This window comes from Mustela erminea, chromosome 14 (assembly GCF_009829155.1).
Source record: "Mustela erminea isolate mMusErm1 chromosome 14, mMusErm1.Pri, whole genome shotgun sequence".
In the NCBI taxonomy this organism is placed as follows: domain Eukaryota; kingdom Metazoa; phylum Chordata; class Mammalia; order Carnivora; family Mustelidae; genus Mustela; species Mustela erminea.
Window position 1 is genome coordinate 35236305 of NC_045627.1, and position 24019 is coordinate 35260323.

The 24019-nt window shown below is 38.9% G+C and overlaps 1 protein-coding gene across 7 annotated transcripts in view; it reads left to right on the forward strand.

Moving 5' to 3' along the window:
* Positions 1–3000: 3000 nt before the first annotated feature.
* Positions 3001–24019, forward strand: part of LOC116572977 (methylcytosine dioxygenase TET1-like) — a 103642-nt gene continuing 82623 nt past the window's right edge. For 6 of the 7 annotated variants that reach the window (XM_032312525.1, XM_032312527.1, XM_032312528.1 and 3 more), the window contains exons 1-2: positions 3201–3509; positions 3724–5038. In XM_032312525.1, coding sequence (XP_032168416.1) covers positions 4976–5038 — 63 coding nt within the window. In that variant the 5' untranslated portion in view covers positions 3201–3509; positions 3724–4975. The other variant, XM_032312526.1, reaches the window with a different exon arrangement.

Here is a 24019-nt window from a genome sequence, read left to right on the forward strand (position 1 = left end):
TCTGTGTTTAAACAAGTACAGACCTTCATAGCATAGTATCAGTTGGATATTTTGAGTTAATCTTAGCTCTGGTCACTTTAATTAACCCTCATATTTAGCTGAGATGAGCTGTGGCTTTATTTATGAATTCATTTTACAGAACACTGCACACAGACCTCCAATGTTTGCTTAGTTTGCCAAGGGCAGTGTTGTATGGCTTCACGAGTGTCCCATGCAGTAAAAATGCTTGTCAGTGGGGCTTTAAAAAGTTGACTTCTCACTGATGTGGATATTCAGTACACCTAACACTCAGAGCCCGATTTTATTTTATTTTATTGAGACACACATGGATCTCACTGGTAATAGATTGTTTTTAATTTTAGAATTATATGCATTATATATCATGGATCACTGTACTAAATATTGAGCAATCGAGCTCAATGGAAAACCTTGATGCTTTTTGAAAGTTATATTCAGGGTATTCAGGGGGGAGAGGTGTAATTTGTAATTGACATGCAAGGAACTTTAAGAAATGTAGACTACCCTTGTGTGCACTGCTGACAGGAATGTAGAATGGCATGGCCACTCCAGAAAGTTTGGTGGTTAGCACTAAGGCTGTGTAACACGCATCCCTGAACCAGTGGCTCCAGGAAGCCCTGGCCACTGATGCTGGCCCATTCAGAGTAGCTCCTGGCCCAGCATCCAGCAGCAAGGCCCCCTCCCTGGTGGGTGACTGCTTTTCTGTCTTCCTTAAATATTTAAACAATTATCATATGATCCAGGAATTTTTTTCCTAAGTATATATTCAAAAGAATTGAAAGCAGGGACTCCAATAGATACTTCTACCCATGTTCATGGCAGCATTGCTCACAATAGACAGAAGGTGGAAACAACCCAAATGTACATCAACAGAAGAAGAGATAAACAGGTTTGGTGTATATACACATAGTGAAATACTACTGAGCCTTCAATAGGATGAAATTATAATACATCCTACAACATGGATGAAGCTTGAAAACATTATGCAAAGTGAAATAAGCCAGACACGGAAGGACAGATACCATGTGATACCACTTAGATGCTAGAATAGGTGAATTTATAGCGACAAAAAGCAAAATAAAAAGTAGCGGGGACTAAGAGAAGGCGGATGAGTTATGTTTGAATGGTTAGAGTGTCTGTTTGGGATAATGAAAAGATGCTGGAATTGGTGAGTGGGAATAGTTTTCACATATTGTGAATGGGGGCGCCTGGGTGGCTCAGTCGCTAAGTGCCTTCAGCTCAGGTCATGATCCCGGGGTCCCAGGATCGAACCTCCTTCAGGCTCCCTGCTTAGTGGGAAGCCTGCTTCTCTCTCTCCATCTCCCCTAGCTTGTATTCCCTCTCTGATTGTGTCTCTCTCTGTCAAGTAAATAAATAAAAATCTGGAAAAAAGAAAAACATTGTGAATGTACTTAATGCTATTAAACTGTACACTTAAAAATGGTTAAAGTGGCAGATTTTATGTTATATTTTATCGCATGTGAACCCACGGACACACACATGTGCACACATATGCACACACACGGACCTCAAAGAAAAAGAAGCATAGAGCCATTTCTAAGTCTTGCTGTATTAAGTCCTGTTTTTTTAGCTTTTTCATGGCTTTGCTTCATTCGCCGCAGAGAGTTTCTTAGTGTGGGCTCAGTATCCTCGATGTTGGCCTGATGGACGTGTTTAGGTCAGAATCCACTGGTTTTGCTACAAGGAAGCTTGCTTTTTATATTTGTTGAAAATTTTGAGGATGGGTAGGTGAGGGAGATACAGTTTAATGTGGGAAAACAGTGCATGTTGGACTTAACCATGCTAACAAGGAAAGTGTGCCTTTGTGGCAAACCAAAAGGCTAGGAATCCCGAGTGATGAAACACAGGCCTTCCGGCCCTCACTCTGTTCCTGATTTCTGGTTGTGGGAATCTGTTCTGAATCCAACTGCAAGTGGAAAACCCATCTTTGGCTGGGCAGCCAGGGCGGCCCTCCTGCCAATCCCCTAAATGTGTTGTTGAAACTTTGGCCCTGTGAGGATGGAGCTGAGGCTGTCTTCCCAAGATCTGTGCAGCTGTCAAGGTGGCCGTGATGGGACTGTGACCGGCCTCTACACTACATTTTGGCAGTGACCTTGAGACCTGCCAGCTCACAGCAGCTGTCCTGGTTCTTTCTCTCCTGCCACGGTTGCCTGGCCAGGGGGCTGAGGGGAGGGAGCTAAACTCTGCTGGCTCTGGCATTCTCTGGGGACCGGCAAGTTCCAACTTCAGTGCCCCGCTCTCTCAGTGCCTAACCACCCACTGGGCGTGGTGACAGTCCAGGTGCCACCTCTGGCTCAGCTCCCAGTCTCCCGGAAGTGGGTGGCCCCAGTGGCCCCGGTGGTCCTGTCTGACCATCAGCCGGGTGAGCAGACAGGCTCTGGGGGGTGTGGGAGAGAAGCAGGGACCTGCTTGGCAGCTCCAGGGAGAGATGCTCAGTGACAGTTGATGATCTCCGGAGACGGAGGAGCCATAGGTGCGCCTTTTGTCCCAAAGGTATGAGCCCGTCTTCTGGACCGGAGGGGTATCTTTAGGACATGAAGGTCACCAGAGATGTCTGGAGAGAGAGAGAAATCTTTTCTCTCCGGCCACTGAGAGTGGCAAGTGTATTTTGAAAACTCCTCCCCCTCTCCTTGTCCTCATCCTGTCCTTTTCCTTTCAAGTGGCTTCATTAGTATTTTTTAATCCGCCTTTGTCATTGGACATTTATTGACAGAAATCAAATTGCTGTGTTTCTGGGCAAAGCGCCTGCTGCAAAGAGGTGTGGTTCCCGGGGAATGAGACACGCAGCCCAACAGCTGAGCCTACACTGTCCTCACATAACCTCCCTGCCTTAAATATCGCCAATATTTAGCCTTGCCTTATAAAGTAAAAATGCACAATACCTTCCAGAGTTTCAGCAAGCCCAAATGCCCCCCTCAGCTCAGTTATATCTCCTGTACGTTGGAGGCAGAACCGCGCACCCCTCCCCCCGCGCAGACCTGCCCTCGGAGCCGCCAAGAGGTTACTAATCAGGGAGCCTCCGCCATCGATCCGATGGTGGAGACCTGGGGGATTTGTGTGCATTGTTTTTGCTGAAGCCTCCTGTGATTTCGGCGCGACCAGATCCTCTGCAGCGCACTCCATGTCGCAGCTTGTGGCTGCCTGTGTCCTGTGGTGAGAGCGGAGCCGCACAGGAGATCCTTTGTCTAGGAAGGCTAGCAGAGAAGATCACTTTGGAGTTGCTAAGCTCTGCATTGCCATTGGCTGCACTCTTTGTGGGGCTGTTTTTGCAAAAGGCATGCCCAGCACGTCTACAGTGCTGGCAGGCCAGGGCTGCCTTTAAACACCATGATAATAATACCAAAAAGCAGTTTGCAGAACTGTTCCACTGTAGAGGCTTCCTCTGCAGAAGCAAGCAAGATGGCTACCTCGTGGGCTTCGCTGTGAAGAATGCAGAGGCTAATTAAGACAGACTTTAAGGGGAAAAAAGGGTATTTCCCTACTTCATCTTTATGCAAGGCTTTTTTTCAGTGACTTTTAAAGTATACATTTTACATAAGCTCTTTAGGTTCTGTCTAGCAAACATGTTGATGATTTTAAATGGTCTAAGTAGTTTTATAGAGAAATAGCCAAAAATTTTGGGGGGGTGGGAGCTAATTATTTTTTCTTAAACAGAGGCTCATTTTGCAATTTGATTTTTTTTAGGTTATAAAAGAAAACAAGAGGCCCCAGAGGGAAAAGAAGCCCAAAGTTTTAAAGGTAATCAGTTATTGATTAAATCATATTTAATTTTTTGCCATTTCATATAGTATTTTTCTGTCACTTAGGAGTAAATTTGGAGTACAGTGGATGTGAATTCTCCTGGATTTTCAGTAGATAAATGAATTTTCACTCAACTGAAGTGTTTCTGTCTCTCTCCCTCTCTCTCTTTTTTTGATGTGCTCTATGGTGTACATATTAGCATCCTTTATTTTCAACTCCACACAAGTCTGCAAAAGGAAAAGTTTATATGCAAAGTGTTGTGAATAAAATTTGTTTTTCTTTGTAGATCCTTTTGTAGCATCTGCCTTTGTGGTGTTGCACCAGTGTGTAAACTTAAGCTCTTAAGGAGACACTATTTGAAGTTGACAGCTATGATCCATTGTGATTTTAATAGACCTTCCATTAGATACTATTTTAAAATGTGTGGTTTTGCTTTCCAAAGAGAAAGGTCCTTAGAGGTTTTAGTTCAACTTAAAATATGTAAGCCATCGAGATCAGCCAAATTATCATTGCCTGATCCCAGATTCTCATTGTATCATTTTTAATTTTGGCATTCATAGAGCTGTAGAAATATGCATGTTTTCTTTATTTTCAGTAGTTTGCCTAATGAGTATTTAGCAGTAACCTAATTTGGTTGTAAGCTAACAGTCTGTGATATGAGCTTTGTACAGTATTTAGAAGGGTTAATTTAAAAGCATATGGCACTACTCAAAGTTCAAGGCTAGCTTTAGTTTAGCAAATGGGTGCTTATGTGTTAAAGGTTTCAAGTGGCATATTGCTGTTATAAATGTAAGCAACCTGAGCAAGTAACCTTTTTAATTAAAAAAACAAAACAAAACCAAAAACCTTAAGCAATAAAACTGATCTTTAAAATTATATCGTGTGTATATAATTAACAACATTTTCACCTAATCTTAGCTTTTCTTTTGCAAATAAAGTTTTAGCACTCAAAGAGGAACAACATGTTGAACTATGGATGTGGCAAATTTTTATGTCATTTGCTTCCCCTGTTGTGTACCTTGAAAATGTTATTGACATGGAGAACCAAACCTTGCATTGCTTTCAAATTTGTCTGACCACCTTGAGTTTCTGTTTCCTGTGTGTACGCGGCCGTTGCCATGTACATTTTCATCAACCAACAAGTATTTGTTTCATATTTACCACACAGCCATCAGTTCTAGGCACTGTGAAATGAATGAAATTGCTTGGCACAAATTCTCATTGGGCCTGGACAAATAGAATACTGGTTATTTTCAAGGTAGATTAACCCCTCCTGTTTTTCTTCTGGATATTGATCCACTCGCCCCTTTTACTTCCTTCCCCACCTCCAGCTGTCAAACTGTATCATTAAAAGCCCTGCTTGTATTTTTTAATCTCTTCTTACACTTTCTGTGTTGGGTGTATCCATCTCAGGTGTTTCGTCTTCAGATTTTCAAGTGAGAAATCATGTTAGTGCTGCTGTTAAAATGGCTCTCAAATTTGCAGGGGTTAGGGTGGGGGCAGAGAGAAAGAGTTCAATTGCATGGACAGACTGATCTAGAAGAAGCTTGGTAGCTAAATCATCATCTGCCTTGCTAGGAAGTGAAATTGGGTTTTGGGGAATACTACTTAATTCTATGTTTATTTTGTTAGTCTGTGGGTGTCCTGTCACCTGAAATAAATTTCAGAAGGAAATATACCGTGTGTTGCTTTTTTGAATTTTGGCAGTGGACTCTGTCTTATTTTAAAATAAAGTGCCTGTGGGTGGCTGAATTTCATGTGCCACAGCAATGGAACTGAACTGTTGCTCACTTTCCTCTATAGTTGTCAATTGTTATACAGGAGTAGGGAAATGCCCTAAAAGGAAAAAAATAATAATTTTTTCCTCTGATGTTGGCATTTTAAAGTGTTTTCTTTACTTTTCTATTGGTTATAATATATTTCATTCACCAGAGAAAGCTTTGTCTCTTTGTTCCACAGTAGAAATGCTAAAATACTTTCAGATTTTAGTTTGATATGTGTAAAATAGGTAGAATATTGTACAACCCTGAAGGAGATGTTATGAAAACTAAATTCATATTTTGGGAGGGAGGGCAGGGGAAGAGTACAACTTTCAGCTTAAGGTTTCATGGGTGAGGACTTAGCCTTCTGCTGGGTGCTACCTGGGGGAGCAGCAATGGGAGGCTACAGGTTACAACTTGGTCTCCTTTCATAATTCTCTCTTTGCCTTAGGCTTTGTGCCAGAGATCTAGTCCACTTCCTTTGACTCTGGCCTCTTAGATCTTCATATCTGGGTCCCTTGCTCTTTGTCAGGGTGGATGCTGCAGGTATCCTAAGCAAAGATTTTATCTGCATTTTCTGTGAAGAAGTAGTTGGACAGGTGAAGAGTCTGATCAAGGAAATTGGGTGCAGAAGCCAATACTATGAACCTGCTACTCTGAACCTGCTAACTAAATATTGAATCCAGTTGCGGGGCTAAAATTGCCTGGTATGTCTCATACCTCTCACTTTTAAGCACTCTATTATCTATATCAATAACCTGTATTCATTTTATTATAGTTCAAAATGTAAAAGTTTGGATAGTGACTTCAAATCCCTGACTAGAGAGAGAATTCTCCCGTAGCTGAAATGACAGTTTCTGTTCAAAGTGCTCAAACTGCCAGAATGGGTATCAAATGATGGGGGTAGGAGGTAAGCGAAGCACAAATTCCTGTCCCCACTGGTCTGGAGGACCATGTTCCTTCTCAAGCCCTATTTATTATCAACTAGAGTTATTTTATATATACGTGGCAGCTTATTGGCTGGGCTGTAATTGTCTCTTTGACTCTTGAGTAAGGTAAAAGTGGAAATAATTTCAGGTTTTGATTCATAAAATCGGACTTGTGAGTGGCATGATTTTGGAACTCCACTTGGCAGAAATATTTATGTAAATATAATCTCTACTTGGTGTGTCAGGGTAAGAGGATATATTCCCTTAAGAGAATGTCGATTTTAAGGTAATACACTTTCGTTAGGTCATCAGTCATTGTCCCTGGAAAAAAATCAGATTGCGTGGTCATTTGGGGGTATCGAGGGGAATTTAATAAAGGAATTGTTTAAAAGACGTGGGCAGGGATAAGGGCGAAATGAGGGATGGCAGAGCATCCCAAGACTAGTGACTGCAGAGCTTTCTCTCCGTTCTTAGACCTGAAGGGGCCAAGAAGTGGGAGCAGAAACCCAGATAGAAGCAGTAGTTGGAACTGAAGAGATGGAGGAGGGGTTTTTATTGCAGCCTTTCATACTAGGATGTTTCTGCAGAGAGAAAGTTTTGGGGGTTGAGGGATGCAAATAAATACCCTGCCCTCCAGTTTTCTGCTGCTTTCATTCGTGGATCTGATCAGAAGCCAAAAGGGACCAGTCGGCCAGTCAGTTGAGTGTGGACCAAGAGGGGCCGACAGAACATATTCAGCGTCACTAGCAACTGCAGGGACAGGTTAGGACGATGGGTTCAAAACCAGAACCATTAAAACAATAGGGTAACATTACACAAGCCTGGGTGAAGTGTATGTAAGAAACCCTATACTGTGTTTGCAACTTATCTGTAAATCTAAAATCATTTTTTAAAAAAGATTTTATTTATTGGGGCACCTGGGTGGCTCAGTCATTGGGCGTCTTCCTTCAGCTCAGGTCATGATCCCAGGGTCCTGGGATGAGCCCCGAATTGGGCACCTGGCTAAGCGGAAAGCCTGCTTCTCTCTCTCCCACTCCCTCTGCTTGTGTTCCCTCTCTTGCTGTGTCTCTCTCTGTCAAATGAATAAAGTAAAAGAATTTTTTAAAAAAGATTTTATTATTTTATTTAACAGAGAGAGCAAGAGAGCATAAGCAGGGGAATTAGAAGAGGAAAAGGGAGAAGCACGCTCCCCGCCCAGTAGGGAGCCCAATGAGGGAGTCGATCCCAGGACCCTGGGATCAACACCATGCCGAAAGCAGACAGACGCTTAACCATCTGAGCCATCCAGGCGCCCCTAAAATCATTTCAAAATAAAAAGTGTGGGCATCTGTGAGCGGGAACCATGTTTATACATTCTATAATTAGAGACACTCTTTCGAGGGCAGTAAGGGAATATTTTCTAGCTATTAGGTTATAAAATATAATCAGAGTCGCAATTGGAAGGACTGAGTGAACAAATATAAAGAAATGGCAGTAGATATTAAACCAGGAAACGGTCTACAGATGATTTAGAAAAGAAAAAATGAAAGCTAAGTGATCTTCCTGCTAGCTTCTACACTGGCAGCCCAGCTCTTCACTGTTTCCTTCCTTCCTTGATGATGCTGATAAAGGAGAGAACAAGTACTGCTGGGAGCTGATGGGGGACATTGACATACCTAAATAGATTTTTGAAATATTTTATTTATTTATTTTTCAGAGGAAGAAAGATAGCACAAGCAGGGGTAGTGGCAGGCAGAGGGAGAAGCGGGCTCCCTGCTGAGGAGTTTGATCCTAGAACCCTGGGATTATGAAAAGCCGAAGGCAGTTGCTTCAGCAACTGAGCCATCCCTACTTAAATATTTTTTGAAAACTGTTTTAAAAGGAGAATCAAATCATAAATAAATCATATTCATATATGGTCTTGATTTGCATGACATAGTGACATTCAAAATATTTAGTACCATCATTGCCTGGCACATAGTAAATGCTCAGTAAGCTCAGTTTCCTGAACAACATTGAATAATTTCTCCTTTTTTTTAGCCATATACTAAATGCTGTGGCTACAATGGTGTGTAAGACCAAAATGATTTCTGCCCTCATGGAGATTAACTTTGCTTAGGAAAAGCAGGCAAAAATTAAAGACAAATGAATAAATTACAAATTGTGACATATGCTTTGAAGGAAACAAAAAAAATTACCAAGCTGGGGAAGTTTACCTCATATATTTGTGAGCTGTTCCCTTCATTTTTAAATTCTTATGCATTCTGGCGCTGATTTAAAAGTACCAAATTAGGGACGCCTGGGTGGCTCAGTTGGTTAAGCAGCTGCCTTCGGCTCAGGTCATGATCCCAGCGTCCTGGGATCAAGTCCCACATCGGGCTCCTTGCTCCGCAGGGAGCCTGCTTCTCCCTCTGACTCTGCCTTCCACTCTGTCTGCCTGTGCTCATGCTCGCTCGCTCTCTGACAAATAAATAAAAACAAAATCTTAAAAAAAAAAAAAATAAAAATAAAAGTACCAAATTAGATACAATTGAGTTATCTTGTTTATTTTTAAAACCCATTAAGCTAGGAGAAGTGGAAGTTTGAACAGTTACTAAACATTTTTCTCTGCACACTTATCTACAACATTGTTTCAGTTAGTAAAAAATCATTGGTAAATGATAAACTTTTCTTAACTGTAGTTATAATGTAACATTCTATGACATAGTAACATGTTGCAAATTTAAGGGCCTGATCCAATACTGAGCTTGACCATTGTTCAGGCCAAAAAGCATGCCATTTTTATAGTCTTTTACAGTCAAATGCAGTGAATCCGAGACTTCTGAGTATAATGGGCTCACAGGGAAAAATTCAGAGTGGGTGGTGAGAGTATCCAGAAAGCAAGACGAGCTTTAAAAAACAAACAAACAAACAAAAAACCCCAGAACAAAAGGCATATACATTCAAAGAAGATAATCTCAGAATATAGGACAGTTATATAAATTTAGTTATTTAGTTTTATGATTCAACACATGGTCCTTATTTTCCTCATTATGTCATAAACTGGCAAAAATTGTCAAAGATGTGTGCTCATGCATCAGTGTTTAGTCACATGATCAAAGGCACGCATGGGGTTTCTGGTTTGCATACCCAGAAACTGTAATACAGCACTTTGCCCAGAGATGATCAGACAGATTTCAGGGCTAGGTTCTCACTAAGCCAGCTCATACACAGTCAAATCATTCATTTATTATTGGAGCACGTACATTTCCAGTGACTCAAGACCCATGTTCATTCTGTAATTTCTAGGAATGATCCCAGAGAATCAGTGAATAAAAGCCAACTGGGGTGAATGGGCGTGAGGAAAATTTCATTCAAGCTACCCAAAAAAAAAAAAAAAAAAAAAAAAAAAAAATCTGTTGAATTCTTCATAGCTAAGAAAAGAATATATACCTTGTGTCTTGAATACTTAAACTCATTTGAAACTTGTTTGTGTTTTCATAGCGCTGGACTAGAATTTTGTGTGTGTGTGTGTGTGTGTGTGTGTTTTAGAATGTATTTTTAAGAGTCCGAAAAAACGCTCAAAATAAATGTTAATAATTTTTTGTTGAAACCTTAACTAGTATTTTAATTCATTTTCAGGTTTAATTAATGTAATAATTGAATGTCTTTCAGTGTCCAAAATGTTATAAAACTAACATTTTTAAAGATCTGATCATAAAATTTACCTACCACAGAGCTGATGCAAGAAAATGAAGATTATAGAATCTATTGTTTTAAATACTACCTCTTTGAGTCCTTTTTGAACTAATAGCAGGACTTTCTGCATGTGACAGGTTTTAAGAGTGGAGATGCTATAGTTTTATCATGTATGTTTAAAATTTACTGATGTCATATGAGTTTGATTAAAGTACATGTTCTTTTCATGGTTCTAAGGAACCAGATGTTAAACAGTAAACTTATTATAGGAACTTACTTATTTTAAAGAACTAAATTATTTAAGTATTATATGGAATATGTGCTTAATTTTAAATATAGTACACACATAAACATATAAGTTAATATATGTTAATATATAACACGTAAGACAGGATTACTATAGAGTTAAATTAATTATTTAATACATGTAAAGTGGTTAGGACAGCTTGGTATGTAATAATTTCTCAATTAGTGTATTATTATATCTAAAGGTCTCATATGTGTTACTAAAAATATTAAGTGAACCTTTCAGAAAATGTGTATTTTCTTAGCAGTACATCACTTAATTACTTTATTTGAGAACTATAAACCTATATTCCAGAAAGCCTTTTCTTTCCTTTAAAAATTCCACTTAGCTTTTTGTAATGAGGAATATAAGAAATAAGACCTCAAACCTTGAAAGTCCTAAATTTCTCTTTCCCCTTTTATTTTTAAATATTTTATAGGGATGCCTGGGTTGCCCAGTTGGTCGGGCGCCTGACTCTTGATTCGACTCAGTTCATGATGTCAAGGTCGTGAGAAAAGCCTGAATCGAGCTCTGTGATGGGCATAGAGTCTGCTTAAGATTCTCTCTGTCTGTCTGTCTCTCTATGTATGTCTCACAATTAATGGTTGGTTTGAATTGTAGAACTCAGATACAAAGACAAAGCTAAGATGGACATGAACACATCCATCCAAAACAGAATACAAGTTTTAGGGATGTTTTTAGGTTATGTATCTTAAGCTTGTTTTCTTCTAGATAAGAATCACTTAATAAAGTTCTCACTAGGGGCGCCTGGGTGGCTCAGGGGGTTAAGCCGCTGCCTTCGGCTCAGGTCGTGATCTCGGGGTCCTGGGATCGAGTCCCGCATCGGGCTCTCTGCTCGGTGGGGAGCCTGCTTCCTCCTCTCTCTCTCTCTCTCTCTCTCTGCCTGCCTCTCTGCCTATTTGTGATCTCTCTCTGTCAAATAAATAATAAAAAATCTTAAAAAAAAAAAAAGTTCTCGGGGCGCCTGGGTGGCTCAGTTGGGTTAAAGCCTCTGCCTTCGGCTCAGGTCATGGTCCCAGGGTTCTGGGATCGAGCCCCGCATCGGGCTCAGTGGGAAGCCTGCTAGATTCTTCTACTCCCCACCCCCTATCCGCCCCCCCCATCCCCACCACCGTTTGTGTTCCCTCTCTTGCCGTCGCTCTCTGTCAAATAAATAAAATCTTTTTAAAAAATTATCTTAAATATCTGAAGGCTTTTTTTTTATCTTAGAAATGTTTTCACTTAATATCTTACATACTCATTTCACTTAAAAAATTATCTGATAACTTTATTTCAATTTTTGAAATAAGCTTAAAGTTTAGACAAAACTTCCTACTTAAAAAAATAGGGAAAATATATCTGAAAATTTCTGAGCACTTAAATTATGATACTATAAATATCTGATGTTGTTAATTACTTTTCATTTTTTAAATTTTGAACTTTATATCTCCTATTTTATCAGCAGTACCCAAAGGAAGGTGGATGACGCTTAATGTCACATAGTTCTGGGTTAAGTCATGTTTCATCTATTTACTATATTACCTAAGGAAGTTTAAGTAAAGTCTGAGACCTATTTTCCATATCTGTAAAAGGGGAACGTAACTAATCTACAGTGTTGTTTGAATACTTGGATAATTTTTAATTTACTTAATTTATCTCATTTATAGTGTATATTTAATAAATGATAGCTTATACCATCATTATTGTTTTTGTTGTGATTGTTAATATAAAATCCTTTGTAGAATATTAATGTGTTTAGATTTTGAGTTCTCACTTCTTTTATTTATTTATTTATTTATTTATTTTTAAAGATTTTATTTATTTATTTGACATAGAGAGATCACAGTAGGCAGAGAGGCAGGCAGAGAGAGAGAGAGAGAGAGAGGAGGAAGCAGGCTCCCCACCGAGCAGAGAGCCCGATGCGGGACTCGATCCCAGGACCCTGAGATCATGACCTGAGCCGAAGGCAGCGGCTTAACCCACTGAGCCACCCAGGCGCTCCAAGTTCTCACTTCTTTTAAAAGATTTTATTTATTATTTGAGAGAGAGCAAGAGAGTAGGAACGGGGTGGGGGAGGGAGAAGCAGGCTCCTCACTGAGCGGGGAGCACATGGGAGGCTCAATTCTAGGACCCTGGGATCTTGATCTGGGCTGAAGGCAGACGCTTAACTGTCTGAGCAACCCAAGTATCCCAAGTTGTTGTTGTTGTTGTTCTTCTTCTTCTTCTTCTTCTTCTTCTTGATTTTTATTTATTTATTTGAGAGAAGAGAGAGAGCACACAAGCAGGGGCAGCTGCCGGTAGAGGGAGAAGCAGGCTCCCCACTGAGCAGGGAGCCCTAAGTGGGGCTCTATCCCAGGACTCCGAGATCATGACCTGAGCCCAAGGCACATGCTTAACCGACTGAGCCACCCAGGGACCCCCTCATTTTTTTTTTTTTAAAGAATTTATTTATTTATTTGACAGAGAGAGATCACAAGTAGGCAGAGAGAGAGAGAGAGGAGGAAGCAGGCTCCCCGCGGAGCAGAGAGCCCCATGCGGGACTCGATCCCAGGACCCTGAGATCATGACCCGAGCTGAAGGCAGTGGCTTAACCCACTGAGCCACCCAGGTGCCCCCCCCCCTCATTTTTTAAACTAGATTGTAAACCTTTTTTGTTCAGAGCAGTGGTCACTTTGTGTTCTGCATAGTGTCCTGGGCTTATAATTCAATAAATGTTAGTTAAGTGGATGATTAAATTAATACATATCATGGCTTGATTTCAGTTAGTTGGGTCGGAACTGTAGAAATTACTATGCTGACATGTTGGTGTACAAGAGAAACTGTTTGCTGAAAGCATCTGGCCAGGCCTGAGTAGTCTGTGAAATTAATTGCTATGGAAATCAGGATATATATCTAATAATTTTAAACTAGTTGGATTAATTTTTCTCTAAATTTTACTTGAAAAAGCTAAATTTACAGAGACATTGAAAGAATAATACATTAAACTTCTGTATTCCTTTATATCCTTTTTTTTTCCTGGACCATGTGACATTTTACCTGTAAATACTTAAGCATGTGTCTTCTGAGAAAAGATTATTCTATGTAACCATGATACAATTACTACACTAAGAAAGTTTAATATTGACTCAGTCTAACCTAAAATCCTGTCCATTGAAAAATATTTTCAGTTTTCCTCCCAACCCCCTAAAAATCCTTTGCAGCTGTTTTCCTCCTGACTTAGCATCCAGTCTTAGATCACATCTTGCATTGGGTTCTGTCTCTCTGATTACCTGGCTTTTCTACCATTTTGTGTGGGTGTGTGTTTTTCTTGACTGATGAGTTTGAATACTGCTTTTCTTTTCTGACATTCTTCTTCTTCTTTTTTTTTTTTAAGATTTTATTTATTTGTTTATTATTTGACAGAGAGAGGGAGAGGGAGAGAGCGAGCAAGCACAAGGAGCAGAGTGGCAGAGGGAGGAGAAACAGGCTCTCCACTGAGTAGGGAACCCCGGCATTGGGCTCAGTCCGAGGACCCCGAATCATGACAAGAGCTGAAGGCAGACGCTTAAGGGACTGAACGACCCAGGCGCCCCTCTTACTTACATTCTTATAAAATCTTTCAGTTTGACCGTCGAGAAGTCTGGGTAAATGGCAGTAAATTTCAGATTTTGAGTAGATTGTCCAGTTCACATTTAGCTGTTGGAGACTGTCCAATGATTCCTGGATTGGATCCTAAATTTCTAATTAAAGGAGGTAAGCAGATTGAAAAAAAATTAGTGTAAATTCAGAGATTAAATTGCTCTTTTGCATCTACACCTGGTGGTAGCAGGGAATGGATGAGAAAGGGATAGCTTAGTTATTGGTTCACTAAAATAAATAAAAAAGTGAAGTAGGAATATTTATAGGGCTATGAGGAAGGACTTACAAATGTATTACTGGCTTGAAGTAAAGGTTTTGATGAACCTTATAAAAATCTGAAGTTTATTTGACTCAGATAAATAGAAGGTATTTCAAAATGTTAATTTTATCGCTCCACCCATGAAATCTAGTTTACTTAATGGCTGGTGTAAAATCACCGCAGGTTAGAACATTTCATCAGAAATGTAATCCAGCTGTCCAGGGTTTATTTAAAGACTCTGATATTTGATCTCTTCACTAAAACAAGTTTGAACCATCAGAAAGCTGAGTTACCTGGGCCACATTGCCTAAGATCCCATATGCATTAGGACACATGATACAGTTATAGGGGGCCTGACATCAGCTCACCATAATTTCTAACAAAAATGGACTGTGAGGATTAATTTACAGGCTGCCCATGGTCAGAAAGAAAAAGACAATATAAATAATGTTTTCCAACTTGACTTTTCATTCAGAATACTCAGACTTGTAGGGCAGCAGTGGAAGGTGCTCAACTTTGAAATGAGAAAGCATCCGGTCTACCCCCTACTTTTTTGTGAACTTCATTAAAATTTAAAAAATATTTTTGAACTACAGAAAAGCTATGAGTAGTACAGAGTAGTCCCATATACCCCTCAGCGAGTTTTCCCAAATGTTAACATTTTATCTTGTTTGCTTTCTCTCTCTCCACATACATAGATCCCCGCGAATTCTTTTTCTTTTTTTTTTTTTTAAAGATTTTATTTATTTATTTGACATAGAGAGATCACAGTAGGCAGAGAGGCAGGCAGAGAGAGAGAGGAGGAAGCAGGCTCCCTGCTGAGCAGAGAGCCCGATGCGGGACTCGATCCCGGGAACTCGAGATCATGACCTGAGCCGAAGGCAGCGGCTGAACCCACTGAGCCACCCAGGCGCCACCCCCCGCCGCGAATTCTTTAGTGTAACTTTCAAATGTGATGTCTCTTTATCCTAAATACTAAAATATACATTTCTTTCAAACAGAGACCTCTTCTTACATAGTTATGTTACAAAGGTCAAAGTCAGTAAATTAACATTGATATAATAACTAGCATTAACTAATTTACTGATCAGATTTCACCATTGTCCTTAATAATGTGATATCAAAAGATAATCTCAGATCCTGCATTGCATTCAGTAGTTCTCTTTTTTTTTAAGATTTTATTTATTTATTTGGCAGCGATCACAAGTAGGCAGAGGCAGACAGAGAGAAAGGAGAAAGCAGGCTCCCTGCTGAGCAGAGAGCCCGATGTAGGGCTCCATCCCAGGACCCTGGAATCATGACCTGAGCTGAAAGCCAGAGGCTTTAACCCACTGAGCCACCCAGGCACCCCAGTTCTCTCTTTTTAAAATTAAAGGTATTGTTTTATTTTGCATAGCTTTATGATTACTTAAATACATATATACATATGTATATACAGTATACATAGATAGTTATATATATGTCACTCCCCAAGGTGACACTAGTTGAAATTCAGAATTTTATATCTATTAAAGAAATTGAAACTCCTAAAAATCCTTTCCTCAAAAAAGTAGAGTTTGTATAATTTTATTAGTGAATTTTTCTAAATAGGTCAAAAGCAAAATAGCATTTTTATAAGCATTTTTCTTGAGAAAGGAACACTAATACTTAAAAGAAGTCAGCGTAGTTTTTACTCCAAATCATAACAAGAATATTTCAGAAAGGAAAATTACAAGTTAATCTCTTTCTGTATCTGAACGTGGATGCATACAGCCTAAACAAAATATTTCAGATAAATTTTAGCAATATATGAAGAGGATAATATATTGTGACCATCTGGGTCCTAGTGTAGTAATGCAAGGTTGGTTTAGTATTCAAAGCAGTCATTGCATCTTACCTCATTAAAAGAATAAAGGAGATAACGTGGGGGACCTGGGTGGCTCAGTCTTTGCTCAGGGCATGATCCCAAGGTTCTGGGATTGCACCCCGCATCAAACTCCCTGCTCAGCCGGCAGCCTGCGTCTCCCTCCCCACATCCCTTCCCGCATTCCCCCCTCACTATCTCTCTCTCTCTGTCAAATAAATAAATAAAATCATTAAAAAATCAAAAATAAAGGGGAGAACTCAAATGCTTATCTCAGTAGATGAAGGGGAAGCATCTGATAGATTTCAGCCCACATTTAAAACTGTTCAAAAATACAGAAAATTTTGGGTAGAATGGAACTGTACTTAATTTGATATATTTTGTTTAAAAACATTTAGAGCAGCCATTTTTTTGTAATGGTTATATATTAAATTTTATCCTGAGACTGGGAAAATTAAAAGCCTGTCTCCCAAGACTAAGTGTATTCAATACTATATTTGAGTTATAAGGCATTGCAATAAGCTAAGAGACAAAAGATAGAGACAGTATAAAGGAATAAATAAACCGAGGAATATGACATAATATATAGAAAATCCAAAAGAATCTACAGATTCTATTTAAAAAAAAAAAAAAGTAGTTTAATCAAAGTTTTTTAAAAACTGAAGCAATAAATTTATTTTTTAAAATTTTTATTTATGTATTTATTTTTAAAGATTGTATTTATTTATTTGAGAGAGAGAGTGAGAAAGCATGAGGTGCGGAGGGTCAAGAGGGAGAAGCCCAGGGAACCTGCAGCAGGACTCGATCCTGGGACTCCAAGCTCATGACTGGAGCAGAATGTAGTGGCTAACCAATTGAGCCACCCAGGCCCCCTGTTTTTTGTTGTTGTTTTGTTTTGTTTTTTAGGTTAGCATATTTTATTTGGAAACATTTTAATTAATAAAGTGATTAAAAAGAAGATTTTATTTATTTATTTATTTATTTGACAGATCACAAATAGGCAGGGAGGCGGGTGGGGGGTAGGAAGCAGGCTCCTTGCTGAGCAGAGAGCCAATGTGGGGCTAGATCCCAGGACCCTGGGACCACAACCTGAGCCAAAGGCAGAGGCTTTAACCTACTGAGCCACCCAGGCACCCTGAAAAATTTTTAATTTAAATTAATTAACATATGATGTATTAGTTTCAGAGGTAGAGCACAGTGATTCATCGGTCTTATGTAACACCCAGTGCTCATTACATTGCGTGTCCTCTTTAATGTCCATCACCCAGTTACTCCATCTGCCTACCCCCTGCCCTCCAGCAACCCTCAGTTTGTTTCCTGTGATTAAGAAGAATCTCTTATGGTTTGTCTCCCTCTCTGATTTCATAATTTCCTTTTTTCCTCTCTTCCTCTATAGGATCCTCTATTTTGTTTCTTAAATTCCACATCAGAGTGAGATCATATAATTGTCTTTCTCTGAGTTCTCTCTTTAATCTTGCCAGTCTGATGTTTTCAAAGAATGCAGGTCAGTTATTTTTGTAGAATGTCACTTAATTTGGGTTTTTTCAATGTTTACTCATGATTAGATTCAGGTTATGTATTTTTAACAAGAATGCCGCAGAAGTGAGTTTGTGTTCTTCTCAGTGGCTCTTACATGGAGGCACATGATACCAGTTTGTTCCATTACTATGATCTTAACATTGATCACTTGATTAAGGTGGTATCTGCCAGGTTATAATTTATTCTTACCTTTTGTAATTTACTATAGTGAGGTACTCTAGGACTGATCTTTAGAATCCATTCATGATTCTTGTCTGAATGAAATGTTATTATAATGTACTCAATATTTAATCTAAACATTGTTTTTTATTTTATTACCTTTAAAGCTCCTTGACTTTTGGAGGGGGGGCATAAAAAAGTTGATCTTAAAAACTTTTAAGTTCTAAAGATTAAATGAATAAACTATTTTAGTAGTAATGAAAAATGCCTTTGGCTGTATTTAATGCACATTGTATGCAAATGGTTAATTTTGGTTAAGAATGTTGGATTCAGGCTACTGTGTGGTAAAAATGTGGGTATAGTATTTGGGATGTTGAGAAAAAGCAGATATCAGGATGATGAGGCAAAGAATTTCAAGGGAATGTGACGGAGACCTCATTCCTTCTTTATCTTGCCCTTTCCATGTCTTATCTTCCACACAAACACACAGTCTTACCAAGAACTTAATACAAAAGAAAGAAGCCCAACTCAGAAACTCACAGAGACAAAGTAAAATAGGAGATAATCAACCAGTGATAACCTACTGCTTCAATCAAGGACCCAATAGCTTTAAGAAAAAAGAATTGTTTATGAACCAGATAAGAAACCAATTACATTGAAGATTTCTTCAGAATATATACAAGAAACAACACTCACAAAATCACCTCTGGTGGAGTTAATAAGTTATAATAATCACAAAAGTATGCCACAATCCTATCTACAGTTAGTGATCTGATGGAAACATCAAAGTGTAGTCAAAATTATGTTAAAAAATAAAATGCAAAGACCAGTATGATTTTTAAAATTCAGTAAACTCATTTAAAAATAGTTTGAAATTCCCAAAAAAAGAACAAACTGGAATGAAATTCCAACAGAAATGTGAAAAATCAGTTGTCTTCTACTCAATGTCCAGCCCTTCTTTTTAGCTTCTTTACTGTCACATGGAGAGGTACATACTTTTAATAGTTTTGTGGGTATTTTCCAGATATATATATTTACAGTTCCATAAATGTCATGTATATATACAGATGGATATATACAGATGGATCAGCTCATTTTTAATACTGGTATTATTTTTTGAAATATATTTGATATACATTGAAATACTCAAATTTTATATGTGCTATTGAACCAGTTATGATGAATATATAGACACCAATCCTATCTGTCACCACAGCAAGTTCTCCTATGATTCTTCCTTATATTACCCTCCCTCCACCCCAGCAACTACTGATCTGTTTTCTGTCATCATAGGTTAGTTTCTTTTTCATATGAAATTATAAAGAATAAATTGGCTTCTTTCACTCAGTACTCGGTAGGTAGATTTGAACATCCTTAGTTTTTTGTTTTTTATTTTTATTTATTTATTTTTTTAAAGATTTTATTTATTTATTTGACAGACAGAGATTACAAGTAGGCAGACAGGCAGAGAGAGGGGAGGAAGCATGTTCCCTGCTGAGCAGAGAGCCCAATGCGGGGCTCCATCCCAGGACCCTGAGACCATGACCCGAGCTGAAGGCAGAGGCTTTAACCCACTGAGCCACCCAGGCGCCCCTGTTTTTTATTTTTAAAACAGCTTCATTGAGATAAAATTCATACACCACACAATTCACTCATTGAAAGTGTACAGTTCAGTGGGTTTTAGTATATTTACAGTTGTACAAGGACTACCATAGTCAGTTTTAGAAGATTTTCGTTATCCCAGAGAGTAACCGGTTCCCCTTAGCTGACACCTCCCTACCTTTCCATCCTCTCCAGCTGTGAGCGACCGGTAACTTACCCTCTATCTCAGTGGGTTTGCCTGTTCTAGACATTTCGTATAAATAAAAAAATAAATATAATCATGCAATACACAGTACTCTGTGACTGGTTTCTTTCATTTGGCATAATATTTTCAAGGTTTATCCTTGTAGTATGTATCAGTACTTAATTCCTTCCTTCCTTCCTTCCTGAATAATATTGCATTGTCTGTACATGGCACACTTTATTTATCCAGTCACCATTTGGTGGCCATTTGGGTTCGTTTCCACTTTTTGGCTATTATGAGTAACGATGCTATGGTCATTCACATGTAAGTTTTCATGTGGGGCATATGTTTTCATTTCTCTCGGGGATAGACCTACAGGTAGAACTGCTGAGTTGTATGTTAACATGATGATTAACTTTTAGAAAAATGGCCAAACATTGCTCAAACAGCTGCCCCATTTTACGTTCTCACTAGAATTGTATGAGAGATCCAATTTTTCTACATTTTGGCTGACACTCATTCTTCTATGTCTTTTTTATTTTAGCCCTCCCAGTGGGTAGGCGAAGTGGTATCTCACATGGTTAATAATAGTAAGCATCTCTTTATGTGCTTATTAGGAATTTGTGTGTCTTCCTTGGAGAACTATCTCTTCATGTTCTAGTGAGTTATTTGACTTATAATTGTTTGTGTATATTCTATGTTCAAAAACCTTATCAAGGTGTAAGGTTTGAAAATATTTTACCTCAATCAATAGGTTATCTTTTTCTTGGTATGTCTTTTGAAGCACAATAGTACTTTTATTTTTTAAAGATTTTATCTATTTATTTGAGAGAGAGAATGAGAAAGAGAGAGAGAGCACAAATGGTGGGAGGGGCAGAGGGAAAGGGAGAAGCAGACTCCTCATGGAGCAGGGAGCCCAATGCAGGGCTTAATCTCAGGACCCTGGGATCATGACTTGAGACGAAGGTAGTGGCCTAATCAACTGAGCCACCCAGGCACCCCAAAGCACAACAATTCTTAATTTTGACAGTGTTCAGTTTATCTGTTTTTTGTTGTTGTTATTGCTTGTGCTTTTGTTGTCATATCTAAGGAACATTGCCTAATCCAAGTTTACAAATATACACAAGTTTTCTTCAAAGAGATCCTTAGTTTAGCTTTTACTTTAAAATCTTCGATTCATTTTAAGTTGATTTTTATATATGTAGTGATGCAGGGTCCCACTTAATTCCTTTGTAAATGGATGTGCAGTTGTCCCAACACCATTTATTGAAAAGATTATTTTCCCATTGAATTGTCTTGGAAGTCATCACATTTGTTAGTTTCATGCATGCTGTTGTGTGTATCAGTACTTTGTTTCTTTTTATTGCTGAATAGTATTCCTTTGTAAGAATATACCACACTTTATTTATTCTCTCATTGATGGACATTTTGATTATTTCCAGTTTGGAGCTTTAATGAGTAAATGTTTTCATTTCTCTAAGGGAGTTGAATTACTGAGTCATAGGGCAGGTGTATGTTTAGTATTTTAAAAATCCGCCAAATGATTTTCTGAAGTGAATGTGTCATTTTATACTCACACTGCGATTATGAGAATTCTTAGTTGCTTCACATCTTATCCAACATTTGGTTTGGCACCTTTAAAATTTAGTCATACTAATGATAGCTGCATTCTTATGTTACCCATCATAAGCTCTATAATAACTATATTTTTGAACACTATTCTGTACGTTACCTAAAAATAGTAACATTATTAAATTACATTAATATTTTGGGAAAAACCTATCATCTAGGAGAATTAATTCACTCCTAGTTTTTCCTCATTATAGTTATTATTAAAATAAGCATACTTGGCTAAACACAGATTTTTTTTTTTTATTAAAGATTTTTATTTATTTATCAGAGAGAGAGAGGGGGAGAGAGCGAGCACAGGCAGACAGAATGGCAGGCAGAGGCAGAGGGAGAAACAGGCTCCCTGCTGAGCAAGGAGCCCGATGTGGGACTCGATCCCAGGACGCTGGGATCATGACCTGAGCCGAAGGCAGCTGCTTAACCAACTGAGCCACCCAGGCGTCCCTAAATACAGATTTTTAAAGGTATATGATCCAGGGTGCTTGGGTGGCTCATTTGCTTAATCGGCTGCCTTTGGCTCAGGTCATGATCCCAGGGTCTTGGGATCGAGCTCTGCATCGGGCTCTCTGCTCAGTGGAGAGCCTGCCCCTCTCTATCCCTCTGCCTGCTGCTCTGCATACTTGTGCTCTCTCTCTCTGTCAAATAAATAAATAAAATCTTTAAAAAAATAAATAAAGGTATATGATCCATGCACCTGTCATATAATATTGAAGATGTCATAACAGTATGAAGAAAAATAGTAAAAATGCAGGGCAAAAAAAATGCGCAGTGCAGTGGGTTTTTAAGAATTATTACTATTCTTTTTTTTTTTAAAGATTTTATTTATTTATTTGACAGACAGAGATCACAAGCAGGCAGATAGGCAGGCAAAGAGAGGGAGAGGAGGAAGCAGGCTCCCTGCAGAGCAGAGAGCCCGATGCGGGACTCGATCCCAGGACCCTGAGATCATGACCCAAGTCGAAGGCAGCGGCCCAACCCAGTGAGCCACCCAGGCGCCCCTAAAAATTATTACTATTCTAAGCACTGGTGGTGAACTTTGGTAATTCTTCTATAGAGGAAGCAGGACCTATCTTGCATTTTTGCCATTTGCCTTTAATCTTTGGATTAAAGCATAGATAAAACATCCAAAAGAGGAATTGAAGTTCAGGATGTTTGATGATAGTATACAAAATTTTGCTCATAGTTGGTCCAAAAGTGTTCGCAATTCTACTTAAGATAGATGGCATCCCATAATAATGACAGTACTTGGAAATTAGAGCATCTACATAATATCAGTGATGTTTATGGTGGCATGGAGAATGAAGGAGTTGTCTGAAGTTTAAAATAAACAAGAAAACTTCCTAAGTGGTCAACATCACAAAAGAAATATAAACATCGGAAAAATAGTTTTTCAATGATCAGTCTCTAAAATCGTTTGAAAATGTGCATTAAGGGGCACCTGGATGGCTCAATTGGTTAGGTGTCTGGGTCCTGGGATCAAGCCCCGCGTCGGGCTCCCTGCTCAGGGGGGAACCTGCTTCCCCCTCTGCTTGCTGCTCTTCTTTCTCTCAAATAAATACAAAATCCTTAAAAAAAAAAGAAAGAAAGAAAGAAAGAAAGAAAGAAAATGTGCATTAAGATTGTGTTTTTGTTTTTCTCTATATGTGAATTTGGAAAGGGAAAAGGATGAGATTAGCAAATATGAGAATTAGAGTTAAAATGGGACACTTAGCACTCTGGAAAAAATAAATTGGTACTGTCTTTCTGGAGAGCAGTCTGGCTTAGAGTCTTGAAAGTATGCATGCTGGGGCACCTGGCTGGCTCAGTCGGTTAAGTGTCGTTCCAGGGTCCTGGGATAGAGCCCTACATCGGGCTCCCTACGTAGTGGGGAGCTGGCTTCTTCCCCCACTCTGCTGCTCCCCCTGCTTGTGCTCTCTCACTCTCTCGCTGTCAAATGAATAAATAAAATCTTTTAAAAAAAAGTAACCTACATCAGTCTTAAAAATGAGAGAATTATCTATATATTTTTAAATGATTTTATATATTTATTTGAGATAGAGAGAGAGCAAGAGCAGGGGAGGAGACAGAGTGAGAAGCAGGCTCCCCGCTGAGCAGGGAGCCTGATGGCGGAACTCAATCCAAGTACCCCAGCCATCATAACCTGTTCCAAAGGCAGACATTGAGCTACCCAGGCACCCCTGTATCTACATTTTTTAATTGAATAAAATAGGTTACAATATGACATGGTATAGATTTCACTTTTGTTTTAAAATACAGTGCATCAAATATAATATACATGAGAAGGGATCTGGGAGACTACATATTAGTTTCCCCTGAGCAAATGATTTGTAGTCCTTCTTATGATTTTCCTTGTCTGCCAGTTTTCGTTTTGTTTTGTTTTTTCCCTATATGAGAATATAATAAAATCAAAGTAATTTTAATTAAAATAAAAAATGCAAACCTTACCATTGTGATTAAAGAGCACCAACTACCACTCTGAACATTGCAAAAACCATTCCTTTTGTGTAAATGTTCTGTAAAGCTGTGAGGGCAGAAGAGTCTTGGGAAGAGACTCTAATTTATAAGAGATTCTAATTTATAAGAATATTGTAGGGGCGCCTGGGTGGCTCAGTGGGTTGGGCCGCTGCCTTCGGCTCAGGTCATGATCTCAGGGTCCTGGGATCGAGTCCCGCGTCGGGCTCTGCTCGGCGGGGAGCCTGCTTCCCTATCTCTCTCTCTCTCTGGCTGCCTCTCCATCTACTTGTGATTTCTCTCTGTCAAATTAATAAATAAAA